This window comes from Grus americana, chromosome 2, assembly GCF_028858705.1.
Source record: "Grus americana isolate bGruAme1 chromosome 2, bGruAme1.mat, whole genome shotgun sequence".
Taxonomy (NCBI): Eukaryota; Metazoa; Chordata; class Aves; order Gruiformes; family Gruidae; genus Grus; species Grus americana.
In genome coordinates, this window is record NC_072853.1 from 40,644,734 (window position 1) to 40,662,081 (window position 17,348).

The 17,348-nt window shown below is 39.1% G+C and overlaps 1 protein-coding gene across 9 annotated transcripts in view; it reads right to left on the reverse strand.

The window, feature by feature from the left end:
• Positions 1-835: 835 nt before the first annotated feature.
• The window catches only part of CHD7 (chromodomain helicase DNA binding protein 7), a 132,551-nt gene continuing 116,038 nt past the window's right edge, over positions 836-17,348 (reverse strand). For 5 of the 9 annotated variants that reach the window (XM_054816225.1, XM_054816224.1, XM_054816220.1 and 2 more), the window contains 16 exons: positions 16,668-16,827; positions 13,494-13,583; positions 12,858-12,961; positions 11,343-11,472; positions 10,990-11,062; positions 10,718-10,772; positions 9,763-9,991; positions 9,386-9,594; positions 8,570-9,247; positions 7,995-8,155; positions 6,162-6,389; positions 5,491-5,934; positions 4,678-4,899; positions 4,121-4,261; positions 3,533-3,637; positions 836-2,728 (listed from right to left, as the gene is read on the reverse strand). In XM_054816225.1, the coding sequence (XP_054672200.1) occupies positions 1,775-2,728; positions 3,533-3,637; positions 4,121-4,261; positions 4,678-4,899; positions 5,491-5,934; positions 6,162-6,389; positions 7,995-8,155; positions 8,570-9,247; positions 9,386-9,594; positions 9,763-9,991; positions 10,718-10,772; positions 10,990-11,062; positions 11,343-11,472; positions 12,858-12,961; positions 13,494-13,583; positions 16,668-16,827 (3,983 nt within the window). In that variant the 3' untranslated portion in view covers positions 836-1,774. The remainder of the gene's footprint in view (positions 2,729-3,532; positions 3,638-4,120; positions 4,262-4,677; positions 4,900-5,490; positions 5,935-6,161; positions 6,390-7,994; positions 8,156-8,569; positions 9,248-9,385; positions 9,595-9,762; positions 9,992-10,717; positions 10,773-10,989; positions 11,063-11,342; positions 11,473-12,857; positions 12,962-13,493; positions 13,584-16,667; positions 16,828-17,348) is intronic. The other 4 variants (XM_054816229.1, XM_054816226.1, XM_054816228.1 and 1 more) reach the window with 4 other exon arrangements.

Consider the following 17,348-nt stretch of genomic DNA (forward strand, 5'->3'; position numbering starts at 1 on the left):
TGCAATACTCATCCATTTGAGCTCTTGTGCAAATTCGCAGTGGATGCAAGAGCGAGGTTTGCAGCTCTCCAGTGTTCCAAAAGCACAGATAACATTAGTGCTAAGATGGGGGTCCACCCACAGCTGGCTACTCAAATAGCTAATTTTTCATGTACTCCACTGAAAATCTAACCTTTCATCCTCACTCTCAAGATGGTTGTGTATGTGCGTGTCAAGGTGACAACACTGTGAAAACAGAAGTTTTCAAATGGTACATTATCTCGAATATCAAAAGGTCACAAAAGGGTACAAATCGGTAGCTCTCCAGAAGAGACACTGGTTTTTATGAAAAGTGGGTCAGTTTTAGTTTCATGTAGGTTGTTTGACACAGTGGTTTCTGGCATCACAAGCTCTGGTCTACAGGACACCACAGAGCCTTTGTATCCCTTGCTGTCACTACAGCATTGTGTTTTTCTACCCATTAACCAAGGATAAATGACCTAGATATTGTGCCTATTAAAGCCTCATTTTTCTTTTGCCCTTTTGTTCTTTAGTGTACCACATTATCACATGCTGAACACATTTTAAAGTATTCGCAGTCTCTCATGCCCCTTTGAAGGAGTAAAGTAGGGTTTTTAGTGTGCATTTCTGTAGAGTTACTTAGAGTGGAAAATATGAAGGTAATTCAAGGTTTCTCTTCCTGCCTAGTCCCTTGAAGACAAATCAGTTCAGCATTTACAGCCACTAATCTATAAAGAATATAGCAGAGAAATACTATAAAAAAGCCACAACGCAAATACAGAAAGCAAACACCAGTTGTGATGTCCCTAAACACTACATTCCATAATTACATCTCTGCATATCATGGGTCACTTTTATTAAAAGCATCATTACTACAGTTGGCAGCAATTTACATCTTATCTTACATGATAGCAGTTTCCAAAGAAAAAAAATAAAAAGACATCACAACAAAGAAAAACAATACATTTACAAAGTCATGTCTGTAAACTTCAAGGCTAGTTTAGAGTTGAGGTAATGCTGTTTAGCTTTGTGGCTAAAGTAACAAAGTCCTTTAATTTAAAAAAGGTACCTGATTTTTTTCTTTTTGTTTATACCAGTGCATTACAAGATCACGAGACGATTAAACTGTAGCTTTATCCTGTAAGAACCTTCTCCACGGGTTAATTTCCAAAAGGTACTCTTCACATTCAACAGCTGCCTTATTATTGCTGCGTCTCAAGACAGAGACATTCACACTATCATGAAGATTGTCAGAGAGAGAGTGTGTGTGTGGGTGTGTGCGCGCACGTGAGCGAGTGAACTCCCATACAGTCAAAATGAAGCGCGAGTACGATATGTATGGTAAATTTCATCTTGACCTTCACAGCAAAAAAAAAATAAAAATAAAAAAATTAAATATATAACTTCATCCTTCCTTTAAGCAGCACTTCCTTCTATTAGTGCCACTTGATTACAAATTGCTGCTTAATTCATAATACCAATGGTACCAAAAGAAAAAAAAAGCAGAGCATTATGTCAATTTCCTTAAAAAGACATGATCACCTCTCAAATTTCATCTCTCCTAGGGATAATAAATAATGCACTGCACAATACTTAATGACCAAGATACCTTTTGACACATCTGTATAACATGACTTGAACTTTTTTTTTTTTTTTGCTACACTATGTTACAGAACAGCTTATAAAAACTAAGTATGGACATTAACTGTGAGTGTAAACAGTAGGACTACCACTTGTCAAAAGTTTAAAACACTTTAACTGTAACTGGTACTGGTTATTCATCATTTTCATTGTTTTCTATTTCTTCCCCCCCATCAAGTGAGTCTAATTCTTCACCCTGTGCTATTTCATCTTCTAAAACGGAGGAATCTGCAGTTTTATCAAGGCTCTCCTCTGCATCACTGCCTTCGAGATTTTCTTCATCTTTAAAGGCAGTTCCTTCAGTTTTGTCAGTAGCCTTCTCTTCATTGGAGCCCACTGTGTTCTGAAGTCCTGCTAGTGCTGGGAAACCGGGCAGAGTCAATCCTCCCAGTCCTGGAGGTAGAAACATAGATGGATAGAAGAGGCCAGGAGCCATGGTAGACAGCAGGAAAGGATTGAAGGCCAGAGGGTTTGTGGGCAATCCAGTGTTGGTGGTGGTGGTAGTGGTGGCAGTGGCGGTAGTCGCCGCAGTAGCAGCACTGACAGATCCATTCGCAGAGTCAGTAGCAGAAACAGTATCTGTGCTTTTCTCAGAGTCTTTGTTCTCCTCTTCATTCTCATTTTTCTTCTCTTCAGCTTTTGAAGCGCCATCCTCAGTCTCTCCTTGACCGGAAGCAGTAGTGGCATTTCCAGTAGTAGCCGTTATCGGGTTATTCAACAATCCGCTTAGTCCAAACATATTGGGCAATCCTGCCATCCCTGGCAACATCAGAGGCAACATGGCAGCCGGATTTTTAGCATCCCCCCCAGCAGCAGCAGCTGTTGCTAGCCCTGGCGGGAAGCCCATGAGGCCCGCGAGCTGGAGGGACTGCAGGTTCTGTAGGTTCTGGAGGCTTGTGAGGTCCATTCCAGCAAACAGACTGTTCATTAGTAGTGGGTTGATTCCCGAAGTTGATGCTACAGCAGCAGCTGCTGCAGCTGCTTTGGCAATTTCACTTTTTGGCCTTCTTCCTCTTCTACTTGCTCCTTCCTCCCTCACAACAGGTCCAGTGAGAAGACGGTCAAACATAGACTCTGGAACAAAACCCTGAAAAGGGGATGTGAAAAAAACCCAAGCTTTAGTCTTGATTAGCTTTTATAGCTTTCAGCAGTTAACTGATGACGATGGAAGAAACAGAAGGGATTTCAGCATGCTCCAAAAAAGTGGGGTTTTTTTCAACCCTGGCAAATCCTTACTAGCTAGCTGCTAGAGTGAATGGCAGTAGAACATGTAAGAAATACTGAAGAAAGCGAAGTCACGGATTTTTTTTATTTTTTTTACATTTAAACACAACAGTAAAACAACACATGCCAAAACTCTGTGGCTTCATTAAGAAAACCTGCCCTGATATACTGCAGTTACGAGTTTATACCTTTGTACTTCATACTGAACAGTATAGCGATATTTTACTAAAATGGTATTTGCAGAACTGTACCCTTTATTTTCAAGCAACTGTTGTAAAACAAAAAGCAGAAAACCTAATGCTTTGATCCTGCCTGTTACCAAGATGATGAATTTATTTCTGTTATGATTACAACAAATATTTTCTTAATAGTTCCTAACATATGAATAACTGTGTTTATTAAGGATTGTTGCTTATAAGAAAAAACAACGCAAAGCAAATGCTGAAGGTTGCCTTATTGTGGCTGATTTTTCAAGTGTACTCCAATCCCCTTCTGCAGCAGCCTCCTATCACCACCCTCCCCCAGGCTGGGTAACTCCTATCCAGACACTACAATTTCCTCAGCTCAAAACCAGCTATGAGATAAAGACTTAGTAATCAATTTACACAGCCTTCAACTTTTCCGTGCTATAATCTACAGTGAAGCATGGAATGAGAGTTTCACTTACAGACTGCTTAACAATGTCAGTCCAATCTGGAGCAACAGCAAATTCAGGATTTTCTTCCAGCCATCTTGGCAAGTCCTTCATTGGAGGGGCCATAGCTCCACCCATCTAATGCAAAATACAAGTTTAATACTTTAAAATAAAACCAAAGACAAACATCTATTTATACGGACATTTTATTTTCTATCTGTGCACTTTCATCTCTGAAGGATGGCAAAAAAGTCTTTCAGTTCAGACTGTGGAAAACTACATGGAAACCAGCTAATGATACTAGAATTGAGAAGATCATGTTTGTAAAAAATACCGTAAAATGCTGCAGCTTAGGCAGGGCTAGTAATGAAATTTGTACCTGATGGAAGGAAAAAATGTGCTATATAGTTTCAAAAAGTAAGAGTTATTTACTCAAGTCATTAATATGAACATATAAGAAGAGCAATGAAGGAATTAAAGGAACTGGGTGGTACATTCCAGTAAGAGTAACTGGCAGTGCCAAATTATTAAACTTTTAAAAAGAAAGCTTGGAATAGAAAACCTGCTTTCCACATGCAAAGACATTATTAAAGACCTCCACTGAACTAACTTAATTTTTACCTTCTTTCCATTTCGCTTATTTACAACAGGTACCCTTTCTTCTCCTGTCAAGGTGTTTATATCCAGTTTATTAGGGTTTCGACATCTGTGTCGTTTTTGTTTCGGCTTCTGAAATGGGGAAAACAGCACATCTGCACTCTTCTGGAAAGAAGAGAAATGTATTGCCTTTTAGTTTTTCATTTTCTTGACAAAAATCACCAATAATGGAACCCCTTCTCACAAGAATTTTCAGAAGGGGCAATTACTCTACCCTCAGATTATCTCAGAAAAATCTTTTTTCTTATCAGATGAAGAAATTCTGCAGAACTTGACACCAACACTGTTTTAACACATTGTTATATACAAATATTAAGAAAGGAAAAGCAACCCATACACCCTGGTGCCACCTGAGCGTTTAGATACTATAGTAAGTGTGGCTAAAGAGAAAACCTCTACTGAAAACCAACAGTTACAAAATCCAAATGACTATGTCCAATGTAAGGAAATTCATTTTGATGTCTGTAAAACTGACTTCTTTATTAATGTAACACAACACCACATTAGAATCACATACTTACTGGTACATAACTTGGCATATCTACAGTGTAAGTCGGATGCAATTTAAGCCATTCAACTAAATCCTTGTTTTTAGGAGCATCCTCTCCCACCAGCCTGGTCCCATCCTCTAGATTGATTACAGGGATGCGAGTGTCTGGGTCCAGTTGACCAGGAGATGGAATGTTCCTTGCTGGTAGGGCTTCCATATCTTCTTCAAAAGCTTTGGTCACTTCTGCGTCCTCCTGAAAACATTAACATCTGTATTAATTCTCATTTCAAGGGAACAGTTACCTGGAAGAAATAATTTGAGGGACTGAAGCTAAACGCTCAAGGAGATTTTGCATAGGCAAGAGTTAATGGGGTTTAAATAGTCATACTATGTAAAGCAATACTGTTACATTAGGGAATTTTGCAAATCTAGCATTCTTGAACATTAAAGAACACACAGCTAAAGACAGAGCGGTTTTCAGGTGTTTCCAGTTAATGGCCCCCAAGACCTTCCCTTTTCCACACAGTAAGACAGACATAAGCCTCATAATGTATGTTGTTATAAATATACTATGTTCTGTGGAAAAAAAGTCTTTTTGTATTTTTGAAAGTACAAGCTACTTAAAACTCAGCTACAATTTGCTAGAGTAAAAACTTGGTATGAATGACATGAACACCATTTTGTTTGGTTCAAAAAGAAATAACAGCTCTGAACACAAAGAAAAAGCTGGTTGGGTAAGAACTGTACGTTACTATTAGGGAGAGTATAACAACACTTTAAACTCACATTCAGAAAGTACTAGACATAGAAGAACAAATATGAGACAAAAAGGTTGCTGTCTTACTACAGTCAATGATGTCCGTTTGTTGCTCATAAATAACAGATCAAGCCCTTCTACATTTTTCCTCCTTCCTCTCCTCCTCTTCATGGGCGGTTCTCCATCTATTAAAGAGCCATTTAGTAGATGCCTTGTGGGTGTGCGCGAAAGACCTGCTTGCAGCAGCTCCATTTGAGTTTTAAAGGCATCAGACACGGGTGTGGAGACATTAGGCAAGATAAACTTTGAAGTAACAGATGAAAAATTTGAGGTAGAACTTGTTGCCTCTCGTGAGGCCTTTGATAAATCTACAACCTTTTCTTGTCCATTTTCTGAGACCACCTGAGACTCACGTAACTGGGCAACCATTTCCATAAGATTTCTCCTCTTGGCAGCTCTCTCAGCCTCAATTTCAATCTTTCTTCGTCTCCTCCTCCTCTGACGTGGAACCGACAAATTGAGTGCATCTTCCTAATGAAAAATCAGCATTTCCAAACATTAGCAAAGCTCTGTTTGCTATGCTGAATTTAAAATAAAAGTCCAAACATGTAACTCTGAATAAAATTAAGGCTTTGTTTTCAAAGAAACACTTTTCCTTTTTTATTTAAAGAAATGCTATTTGTTGGTTTGTTGGGGGTTTTTTTCCTATTATGCAAGCTAAAATGTTTTATGAAAGAAAGAGAAAGATGCATCCTTGCCTTTGATAACTGAGGAGAAGCAGTGATATCTTCACTGCCACTGACGCTGGCTTGACCAACCATGGAGAGCTCTGCAAAGCTCCTTTTTTGTAGGGGGCTGTCCACAGCTGTTGGAGTATACCCAGGTATGAGCCCCTGGAAATCAAACATCTGGCGCCTATTTACTGGCCACTTCCCTTTCAGCACTGCTTCACAGATGTTGTCTAATCGGTTGATCATTACTCGGTCCTGCATAAAGGAAAAGTACGTCATGAACCTTCAGTATGAAAGTCACTTTTTAAACTCAAATGAGTATAAATGACACAGTCCAGCTTCCAAAACTTAAGAAATACATTCAAAACCAACTATTCTTGCAGGTCAGGATAAACTGATCGCCTCACAAGAAGCTAATATGCAGACAATTTTGTAGAATAAAACATCACTAGAATTTAAAAGTTGCATTTATATGGGGCGGAAGACAGGGCAAGTTTTCTATACATCAATGTACTGACAAATTTAACAGAAAATATTATTTTACACTGCAAAACTTCTGTAGTTAGCAAAATCAACAGTTAGGCAGGGAAAATCAAAACATCTGCAGTCAGTATCTTAAAGCTGCACAGTTCTCGAGATCCAAGAGGCTGGATCTGCAATTCTGTCCTAGGAAGTGGATCCTCATTAGCGTCACTATTAATAAAGTTCAACATTATGAAACGGGCACCAACCTAGGGACATCTAATGAATGTCAATTTTCATTCCACGCCCATTATCACTTCAAATTTCACTGAAGCGTGTACACTAAAAATCTCTAATTATGTTTATTAGTCTACTTATGCTGAACCTATACAGATGAATGATTTTTTCTTTTGCTTTTACACTATGACGGGAATAAGATTTTAGTCCATGTTTCCAAAATATATGTGGAAAGCAAAGATGATGAGTATCATTTGATTTTTTCCATTTCAGCATTCAAGCACATTCTATGCTAGCCTGCCTGAAGTAGTAGAAACTTCAGAACTATGAGAAATAGTGCTGGTTAGGGAATATGAGCATCAGCTAGCTTCCTGAACAGCAAAACAGTGCAAAAGCCACTAGCAAATCTCAGCAGCTGCAACAGACTGCTTGCTTTCCCCAGGAATAAGCCTATTAAGAGCAAGGTCCTCCTGCCCTGCCCCCCCCATCCCAAACCAGATGGCCCTGTTATGGTGATTAGTAAGCTTAAGACTATTACTACTTTATTTCTCTCTCTACCCCTTACTGCAGAGTACTACATTATGTATGGATTTATTATGAGGTTACAGTTTCATATTTTAAAAAACATTTTATATTAGATAATTTTCTGCATTGTTACCAAAATAACATACAGCTTTATCCTATCTAAAACTGCTGCTTATGTTTGCAGGATACCTTAATACAATTACATCTGTCAACATTACATAATGGCTTAGATCATGTAGGTCACCAAATAACCTTCTCTACAGTCTCCTCACCCCAAAATATAAAGGTGATCTTACAGGATCTCTGCTCTTAACACAGAAGTTTGCTTGAACAGAGGTGCGAGAGAGGTGCAATTCTGCTGACACAGAGTTACGGAGCCTATAAAAACTCATGTCTGTCAGTAGTTTGTTGTTTTACTAAATGACACTATTTACAGTAAAGCAATTCCTTTCGTTTCCTGTGCTAATCTGTATGAAATTGAAGAATAAAATGCTATTCCACAAATCATTCATAGAAAAAAAGTCCCTTGCCCACTAGACGTGCAGAATCGTACAAAGCTTGCTGCTGTTTTGCAAACACACTTCCCATAGTTTATCTGTACTGAAAAAGACACATGCCATTCTACTCCTAACCAACCTTAGGCCAGAAAGAGAAGGCAAATGTTCTCTCATGAAGCAGCTGAACCACAGAGGGATCCCCATCTTCAATGTAGAATCCATCGCGTGTTTCATCCCTTGCGGTACTCATAGAGGCATTGCTCTCTTCATCGAAATTCTTACCCTGAGAAACTGCTCCTGCTGAATAACAACCATGACCAGGCATTAACTACAAAAGTTCCCAACCACCCAATGTCAACCCAACTAGACAGGTTAAGACAACCAGGCTTGACAGAACATTTCTAACTCGGGCTTTTGTTCAGTAATTACTACAGCAGAGCCTTAGCCTTCTGCATTTGGCACAGAGACTGTGCTTATTGGCTCAGTAAGCTATCTTGGAAACCATCCTTTGTGGGGGAATACCCCGCTGACGCTGGATGGTTTTGATGAAAGCTTATCTAGCCATCTGATACGCGGAAGGGCAGAGGAACTGCTACATGTAGCCCATCCCTAGCTCCGTAATGGCTCTGTGTGTGCCACTTACCAGCTGGCCCAAGTTACAACAGCTGTGGGGCTCATGCTAAGCACACAGAATTGATCTGACCAATGCGTTACCTTCAGGTTGGGAGGATTCTTCTGATTTATCATCATCATCCAGTTTCTCCTCTTCATCTTCTTCCGAACCTTTCTCAGAAATAGATTTTGGGTCTACGTCTGTACTCATTTCTGTGTCTTTCAATTCACATTTAACAGAGCCAGGCTCAGCCTCAGCATCACAGTCTGGTTTAGTGTCCTTATCTGCAGTATCTGTCTCCTCTTTGATATCAGACTTTTCTTTGGCTGCTGGATTTTCAGACCCTTCAACTTTAGACTCCGTTTGTTCTGTAGTCTTTTCTTCTTGTATTGGTGTGGATGGGACAATAGGTGGTGTTTGACTACAGCCAGCACCCAGAGGGTTCACAGAAGAGACAGTATTTGCATTACCCGTCCCTCTGTTTTGAGCAAAGTTTTTGTGAGCCTCAAGAAAAGAGAGTTCAGGATCATTCAGAATGTGATAATCTGTCCTACTGACTCCATGTTTAGCAGCACCGATCAGCAAGTCTTTGTCATGTTTACCGCACTCCCACCACTCTGGCAGGTCCAAGCTCGGTTGGCAAAGCTTTAGCCTCTCCCCCAGCTGCGGGTGATGGAGAACCTGCTCACGGATTTTACGCAACAGTTCTATACGATATAAAGTTCTAGAAGCACGCTCTTCTGTGATAGGCTCAATCATAGTGGAAAGATCAGGCGGTTCTGCAATGACAATGATTTGTATTGTTTAGCATCGATTAAATGTACACCCATTTCGAAATCATTACACCTGGGCACGGAGTTTGAACAGTCCCACTGTCACAACAGTCATTTTGATTCCTACAGTCAGTTAAAACTTACCATCATCTGGTTTGACTGGCATTCGGCACACTCGTCTACACATATTCACAAAGCCATTAAAATACTTTTCCAAGCTTTCGTCGGACTTTTTATCAAGCCTGGCAAATGCTCTGAATTGATTCCAGTCAAACTGATGTTTCACAGGATCGAAAATAATTCCAAAAGTAGACACCACACGATAAAAATCGGCTTCTTCTCTTCTTGTCCATCTAATCAAGGAAGAAGCAAGAAGAGTGAGGCCACTGAATAAATGAGAGTGCAAACATAGTTTAGATGCCCCCAAACCCCCTTAGCTTATTCTTTCAAAACAGAAGGGCAGTACTGGTGACACACAGGCCCAAATGAGATTTAAAGAAAGATATCACTGAGAAACTCACTTTTGTCGTTTTTCAGTTATTATAGCTTCCCTTTCTGCTTCTAGTGCCCTCACTTCTTCCCGAGGCCGACGTCTCCTGCGGTCAGTCTTCATTAGTGCCTCTTGCCTCATTTGTTGCCTTTTATAGCTGCGCTGATAGGCAGTAATGAGGCGACGCAGACGGGTAGTCAGGGTTGAAGTGTTGGGCCAGTAGAGTTGGCCTAACTCAGCATTGCTTTCACTGTGCTTGTCTAGAGAATAGAGAAGTATTTGTGCACTGCAAAACCACCACTAAACATTTCAAAGTTTCCATGGTTAGAACTGGATTCCTGTTTTATCTGATAAGAACCTATGCCTCATTAATATTGGTGCATAACAAATTAGAAACAGGATAACTACATTGGTAGGAAATAAAAAATAGCATCAAACCATCCAACTCTAAGAACTCAGAAATGCCTGTGAAGCATTTAGAGATAACCATCAAGCATTATTATTCAATGTTATGAATGCAAACATATTATGAATACTGTGAATATTTAAATTAATGCAATGCATCTTTAAATATATTACGAAGGAGATCATTCTGCCTCTGAGGAAACACCTACGCTTACAATTTCCCACTTTATTATTCTCACAAACTTGGCAGTTTTCCTCCATACGGAGGAAATGACTTTATCTATAACTTCCAAGATTATCTTGACAAAAACATCAACGGCTGCATTATGAAACATCCGGTCTTTATCATCACAACTTCTACTATGTAATTAGAAACCCAGAAAGCCATAATGTGGATTATTCAAAGACAGTAAATAATTGTTCTGAAAGATGTGAAGCATGAAGAGAATTGGTAGTAAAAAGTTTACTGTAGTGGTTTCCCAAAACACAACCTATCCCCTCATATGGTAAATAAACAGTCCACCTTTCACTAAATGGTCCATTTTTGCCTTTTTAATTTCTTTGCTATAGTACAGTCTTACTTGGGTGTATTTCTATGGACTCCTCTTTGTCTTCTGGAGGTGAGTTTGCAAATTCCTTGGGGATAAGACAGAAGTTATTTTAGTTTTCAGTTTTGACCATATGTTATCATTTCAGGAGAAAAATATGTCATCTCTCAAACGCAGTAGCAAACAACGTTTGTAAGGTGTGTTTATCTGGTAGCTCTCAAACTTAAGAGCTGCACATTAATATACACATGGAAAATCAGTTAAAATTATATATATTTGTAATTACAGAAAGTTGAAGTTCTTACATCAATTTCATCCTTGAAAGGAGTTCTGGTTGGCTTATATTCTGGATCTTCATCCTCTCTGTCAAATTCACCACTATAAAACATTTAAAAGAAATATTTTCAAGCAATATATTGTTTTTGAGAGGGGGTTGATTTTCCGGACAAAAGCAAAAAAGCTACAAAAGCCATCAGTATGGTGCATCAAGTTACACATTTGTATCTCATGCCTAATTGTGTAAACAATTCTATGTACTTTTTACATCATATGATCACTTCAGATCCTCAGGCGAGATGTAAGCAAAATATGACACATGAACTCATGCCAACATATACAATGCTGATAAAGTTTATTAATTTTTTCATGTCCTCCTTACCCATCACCGCCATCTGCTAACATGTCTGTCCCTCTCTGTTCAGCAGCTATGGCCTTTGCATCAGGCATGCCAACCCGTTCCAGAAAACAAAGTGTTGGATCAGCTCTCATAGAATTGTACTTCTCATAACCTGCATGCAGAGTGGGAGACAATTTTAAAAAAAAAAAAAAAAAAAAGCTATGACCAACTGAATAGAATAGGTTTAGGCAATGAAGTACAATTTTCCAGATTCATTTATTTATTTTTAAATAAAACAAAGGAGCTGTCACCATGCTGGAAACAACCATTTCATTCATGTAATGAAATACATCATATTGGTAAATTCCATCAGCACAGAAACATTTTCACATCAATAACATTAAGACAGTAGATACTGAAGAAAGCATTCAATTTAATGTCTTTATAAGGTAAAGTAAAAATATTTGACAAGTGAAAAACTTAAAGTTGTTTCCTATATGACTTTCACAGTGGTTCTCCACATTCAATACTCCCTGCTGGAAACATGCAGATGTGAATGGAAACACACACACACACACACACACGCATTTTCTATAGCTGCAGCCCTGCTGGAACCCTCAATGTAGGCTGCAAAAATGCTGTATACATGGGTTATACGTAAGGCCAACGAACCTGTCTTATTAGGTTTAGGATGATGCATGTCAGTAAGATGACACTGTTCCCTCTATGGTTTTCAAACTGCTGTTTGCTTTTTTACTGCCCAAGTTGACTAGATGGAAAATGGCAGATCCCAACAGTGCACTGCAGGAAAATGATTTTTAGACTAGACTTGCCTCAGCTGAGCCCACAAAACAGAGCTGCTGTACATAGGCAGAACAGCACAATTCAATTAGAATTTGTACTACAACACACTGCTCCTAACTGCTGTAGAGCCTCAAGCCAAACTGTAATCATGAAAGGTTTTATAAGCCATCATTCTCCCCTTTAGTCAGGCTGGGCTGCTGAGAATACCTCTGCGACCTCCAGAGAATTGGGATTATAATCAGGAATCGCTCACTGTATATATCATGCCAGCTCTGCATCCCCAGCCTTTCAAAGTTAACAAGGCTGCATCCCACTCAAGGGAGCCGGGAGTTCTCAACACTGACATTTGTGAAATATTGCTTGGAACAAAGCCCAGGAGGCACTTGTACAGATTAATAGCAGAGGTTAAGCCCACCGTCCACTTTGACACTGGTTGGCAGAGTTAGCAAGTGAAGCAGTGCTGGAAGCAAAGTTTATGGAGATCTATCTTACTATTTGGCTATTATTTAAACAAATATGGTTTTGTTTTATTTACAGCCAAGAAAGTAATGTTTTCTTCTCAAATGTTCTGCAAACATTTAAAAACAGCATCTGATATTTACAGCTCATATTAGGTTTTTAATGCAGGCAAGGAAAAAAGGGAGATACAAGCCAACAGTTCTTTGGAACAATACTTGTTAATATTATGACTGAACAGTCCTACACACAGAAAGCTTTACAACTGAGTTTTGTTCAGAGTGAGACATCACTTACCGTGTTTGAATACTCCAATTAAAAGGGATTTATCCGCCTCCTTATCCCACCAGTCTGCAGGAACTTCGGCATGGAACGGCTCAGGTATCCATACATCTACTTCACTGTGAAGACAGCATTATATACATTCGCAAAGCTATTACTGGACAAAGATGTTTAAAAAAAAAAAAAGGTTCACGCTGTTCTGTAAATATGAATTTTGAGACCGGGGGGGGAACAACCAAAACCCAACTCAGAAATTGAAAGATGTTGAAAAATAATTAGAATGGTTAAAAAAACCCCAAAACAACAAAAAATCCAAAACCTCCAACATTACGCTGTTTTGGGAGTGGAATGCCAATGGTTATTCAAATATGATTCATTTAAGGTCTTAGTATATTTTTTAAATTTTTTTACATTGAGATAGAATAATCCTTCAATATTAGCAGAACTGAAAATCCGCTTCTGTCATTTCCCACATTGTCTCCTTCCCCAAGAAAACTACCCACTGCGCTGCTTGAGAAGAGACATTTAAGAGATAAAGTGTGACAACCTTTAAACAGCAGCAATCTTTGTAAGGCTGTACGCTATTACAGTATGTGTACTTTATAAAAGCCAGCGTCACAAAGCAAAAAATAAACCTGCACTTGCACTAACCTTGAGTCAGCACCCTCTAAGATCTTGTCTGCTTGGTCCCCTATAACTTCTTGTCGTAGATAGTAGAGCATGCGGACACGCAGCAGGACCCTGGAGAGGAAGGCAGAGGGGGGAAAAAGTTCTTAACTTCAGGACTGTTTGCCAACAGTGGCTTTTGGCAGCTGCTGCTGTTCATCCATCATCCTGCCAAGGCTGATTAGCCATGCTGTATGGTAGGCTTGAAGCGTGACAGATGGTGGCACATAATCACCTCTGTGTGGTGCTTTCTGCTGGCTTCCAACAGGCCTGCCTGGCAACCGCTTACACTGCACAGAGAGGGACCCAGCTCAGCCCGGCCCCGGCGCATTTCATTTAGTTCTACCTAGTGCAGCTTGTGAAGTTTAGACACGTACTCTACCACTGCCTCTGAAGTATTGAAGCAAGTTTGTAAACAACTGAGCAGATGGCTTTCAGTAACTGTTCTGCTTCATTATCTCATAAAATTTCCTCAGCTGCTGCCTTAATACCATTTTTGGAAGCACATCAGAAGTTGTAGGAATAAACGAGATATAAAATCTGGTTTTACTACCTTACAATAAACCCTCAATATGGAATGTCAGGTTTTTCAGATTATACAACTTTTTGCTTCCGAGAATGGGGGGGTGGGGTGGGGGGGTGGAGAATAAATCCCCCATTTCCCTCGGGAGATATTAACTATTTTTACTCTTTATAGTTCAAACTGCTATTTAATTTTACTTGTGCACAACCTAAGTGTTACAAAGAAGTGAAAAATCTTCATTGCCCATGTTTATTTTTCCCATCTCTGCCATACTACAGTCATTTTTGGAAGCGTTGTCAGGTGTTGTGGTCACACTTGAAGCTGGCAGGAGAATGAATGGCAGACTCTGGCTTTTCAAGGAGACTAGAAAAGAGGTCATCTCTATAGAAAAAGTATCTACCTGAAAATAATCCTGCTCTCCTATGTTTACCCAATTCAGGGCACCCCCTGCTGCCTAGTTCATGAAGTAAAATCAGTACCAGCTAAGATGGAGATTATTCAGCCTGCCCTCTCACTGTACCCAAATCCATCACGGCAACTGTTGAATTGCTGCTGCTCCTGGAACAGCAAGGGTGACCAGAGAGGCAGTAATCTGATCACCCACTTGCATGAAAAATTTAGACCACCACCGGTTTTGAGAGCTCCTCATTAGAGATGTGATGCAATCGGAGCAATACTCAGTTTTACACGTGTTATTCAAGCAAACCTCGGAAGAGCAGGGATTTGAATGAAGGTCATGTCTACAATTCAAAACATGTCAGACATGCTTCTTTTTGTATACATGATAACTGGGACCAGTAAGGTGTCCCTGCTCCCTGTGTGGCTACGTAAATAAGCTGTTGAGGGTCTCTATCATCTTAGTATTAAGCAATAACAGCTGTTACACCAAGCCAAAGAAGAGAAGCAGGAAAAAATCCAAACATCATCAACCAAAAACCAGAGGTTCTTTGCACCTTTCAAGAGGCCTATGCATTAAAACATCACACATGTTACGTAAGGACAGGACACTGGTTCTTCTAAAGCCAATTGCTACTGCTACCTTTTGAAGGAAATTACTCAGATTATTAATTGGCTTCCACCTTTGTTTGATTTTACCTGGGCTAAACATGTTGCTTCTACAATTCACTTAGTCCTGGTGGATCTGGGAAGTGAAGGAAAGAGATAGCAACTGAAAACATTCTTGCACATTTATCAGTCTTCCCGATCCTTGTAATTGTTCTACTGTATTATTACAGAAGCAATATTTTAAAAATGAATTTAAGTCTGATCTGCAAACTGATATAACAAGTACTGAGGACATGTTACCTGGGAGATTAAAATAATGTTACAGGAAAGAATTTAATTACTTTAAGAGCAAGTGAAATGTAATAACAGATCTGAGTAACAGTTTAGAAAAAAATCAGAAAGCAGTTTATTTGGATGTGCACTTGCTAACGTAATTCTGTAAGTATCTGTTTTCATCAGCTGAGAATTAAGCTTGGTTAGCATCTGGAAACAAGCTAATAAACCCCTTAAATGCCTCTCCTCCTTCACATCACACCCCCTATTGACAGGCCACAGGTACTTTTCAAATCAATAATTTCTTTCCAATAAACAATATTAATAAGACACAATATATATTAGAAACACAAAAGTAACAATGACCTTTCAGTAACACTGCATTACACCTGTATGGCATATATATAATGAAGTGTATAAATTTAAAACCAACCCACCCACCCCCCGCAAACACAAAAAGCCTCCAACCCCAAAACTCTGTATTTTTGGGACAAGGGTTAGGTTCAGTGTCTATAATGGAAAATATAGTTAGCAAAACTGAGATGGAGAACCAGGACACTGTCAAAGGAAGCTGACACAAAAATAACTAAGATACTACAAAACAAAAGCTAAAAGAATGTGAGAGAGGCTCTTAAGAGACATTAATGCAACAATAAAGCAATGTAAAATCCTAATCAAAATACAGTGATTTTTATCCCCAAAGGCTCTCAGTTTAGTAACATGTTTAGAATTTCAAAAAATCAGATCGAGGCACTGATTCAGGTAAGAGAGCTTGGTGAGAAATTTTCATCTCAAACAAAGGAGAAAAGAAGAAATACCCTGCATAACATGGAGAGCAAGAGAGGAAGGGAGAAAAAGAATGAAGAGATACATCCACACATAGGTGAACTGCTACATGGAACTCTGGAAACTAAGAACTGGAGATTTGAGTTTAACATCTAAGGAACAGAACTTTAAGGACATCAGCCTGACAGACCCCACAAGAAGTGTAAGAAACAAACAGCTTTTGTTTAAAGATAGCCAACTGTCAAGAGAAATAGACTTAGTGTAGGGATACTGTCTTTGCTTTATATGGTAAAAAGAATATCCTCATGTGATTCCATTCTTATTTAGTAAGTAGAAAACAATTTTCTTCAGAACCGTGTTTTAAGTGCTGATCAGTCATAAAGAGCTTACAGAAGTATCCAGATATCTGTTAAGATGATTATCCCCAAATTAAAAAGTAATAATGGCCTTTACATCCTATTATATGGCTCTGTGTTCTATTAAAAATATTCAAAGGAAGTTGTGGACTTTTCAAAAGCATGCAGTGAAAAAAAAAAAACCACCCTCCAAATGAAATATTTATTAATACTTACTTATTACAGTGATGTTTGAGATGTTTCCTATAGCTGTCTTCTTGAAATAATACATCTGGATTACAGGTTGTAAGCCAATCGGCATCTTGCAGCATTGGCTGTGAACTCTGGGCTTTTACTTTCTTGCCTTTTCTCCCTCTGGGCACTGGTGCAGACAGACCTACATAAAACCCCAATATTTCTTATACAATCTGAATAAAAAAAGCTCTCACCCCAAACTGCATTGCAAACATACATTTAAGCTAAGTACCACTGCTCTATTAATTCCTTTGTGGGCAACACAACCACCAAAAACTGAACAGCAACATAATTCAGCACAGAAAATTGCAAATAACAAAATCAACCAAAACTTTCATGCAAATTTACGTGTGAAGATTGCAAAAATTCAGAGCGCTAGCCAGAAAATGGTGTTATATAAATATTTCTTGTAAAAACTCTCATGAACTGAATGGCCATAAGGAAACAAGCTTTCTGATTTCTGGCAATTTGAAAGAGATTAACTCCATCAGTAGGTGCCACTTAAAAATTATGCTAGAATATTTGTTCAAAACTGATTTAAGGGAAAGAGCACGGCATCCTGCAAAGTGTCTGAGGGAAACTTCCCCTTTAAGTACAGACCAAATCAAAGCCCACCTTACTCATAAAATCTGACAAGATCCTACGACATGTCAGAATGGCTAT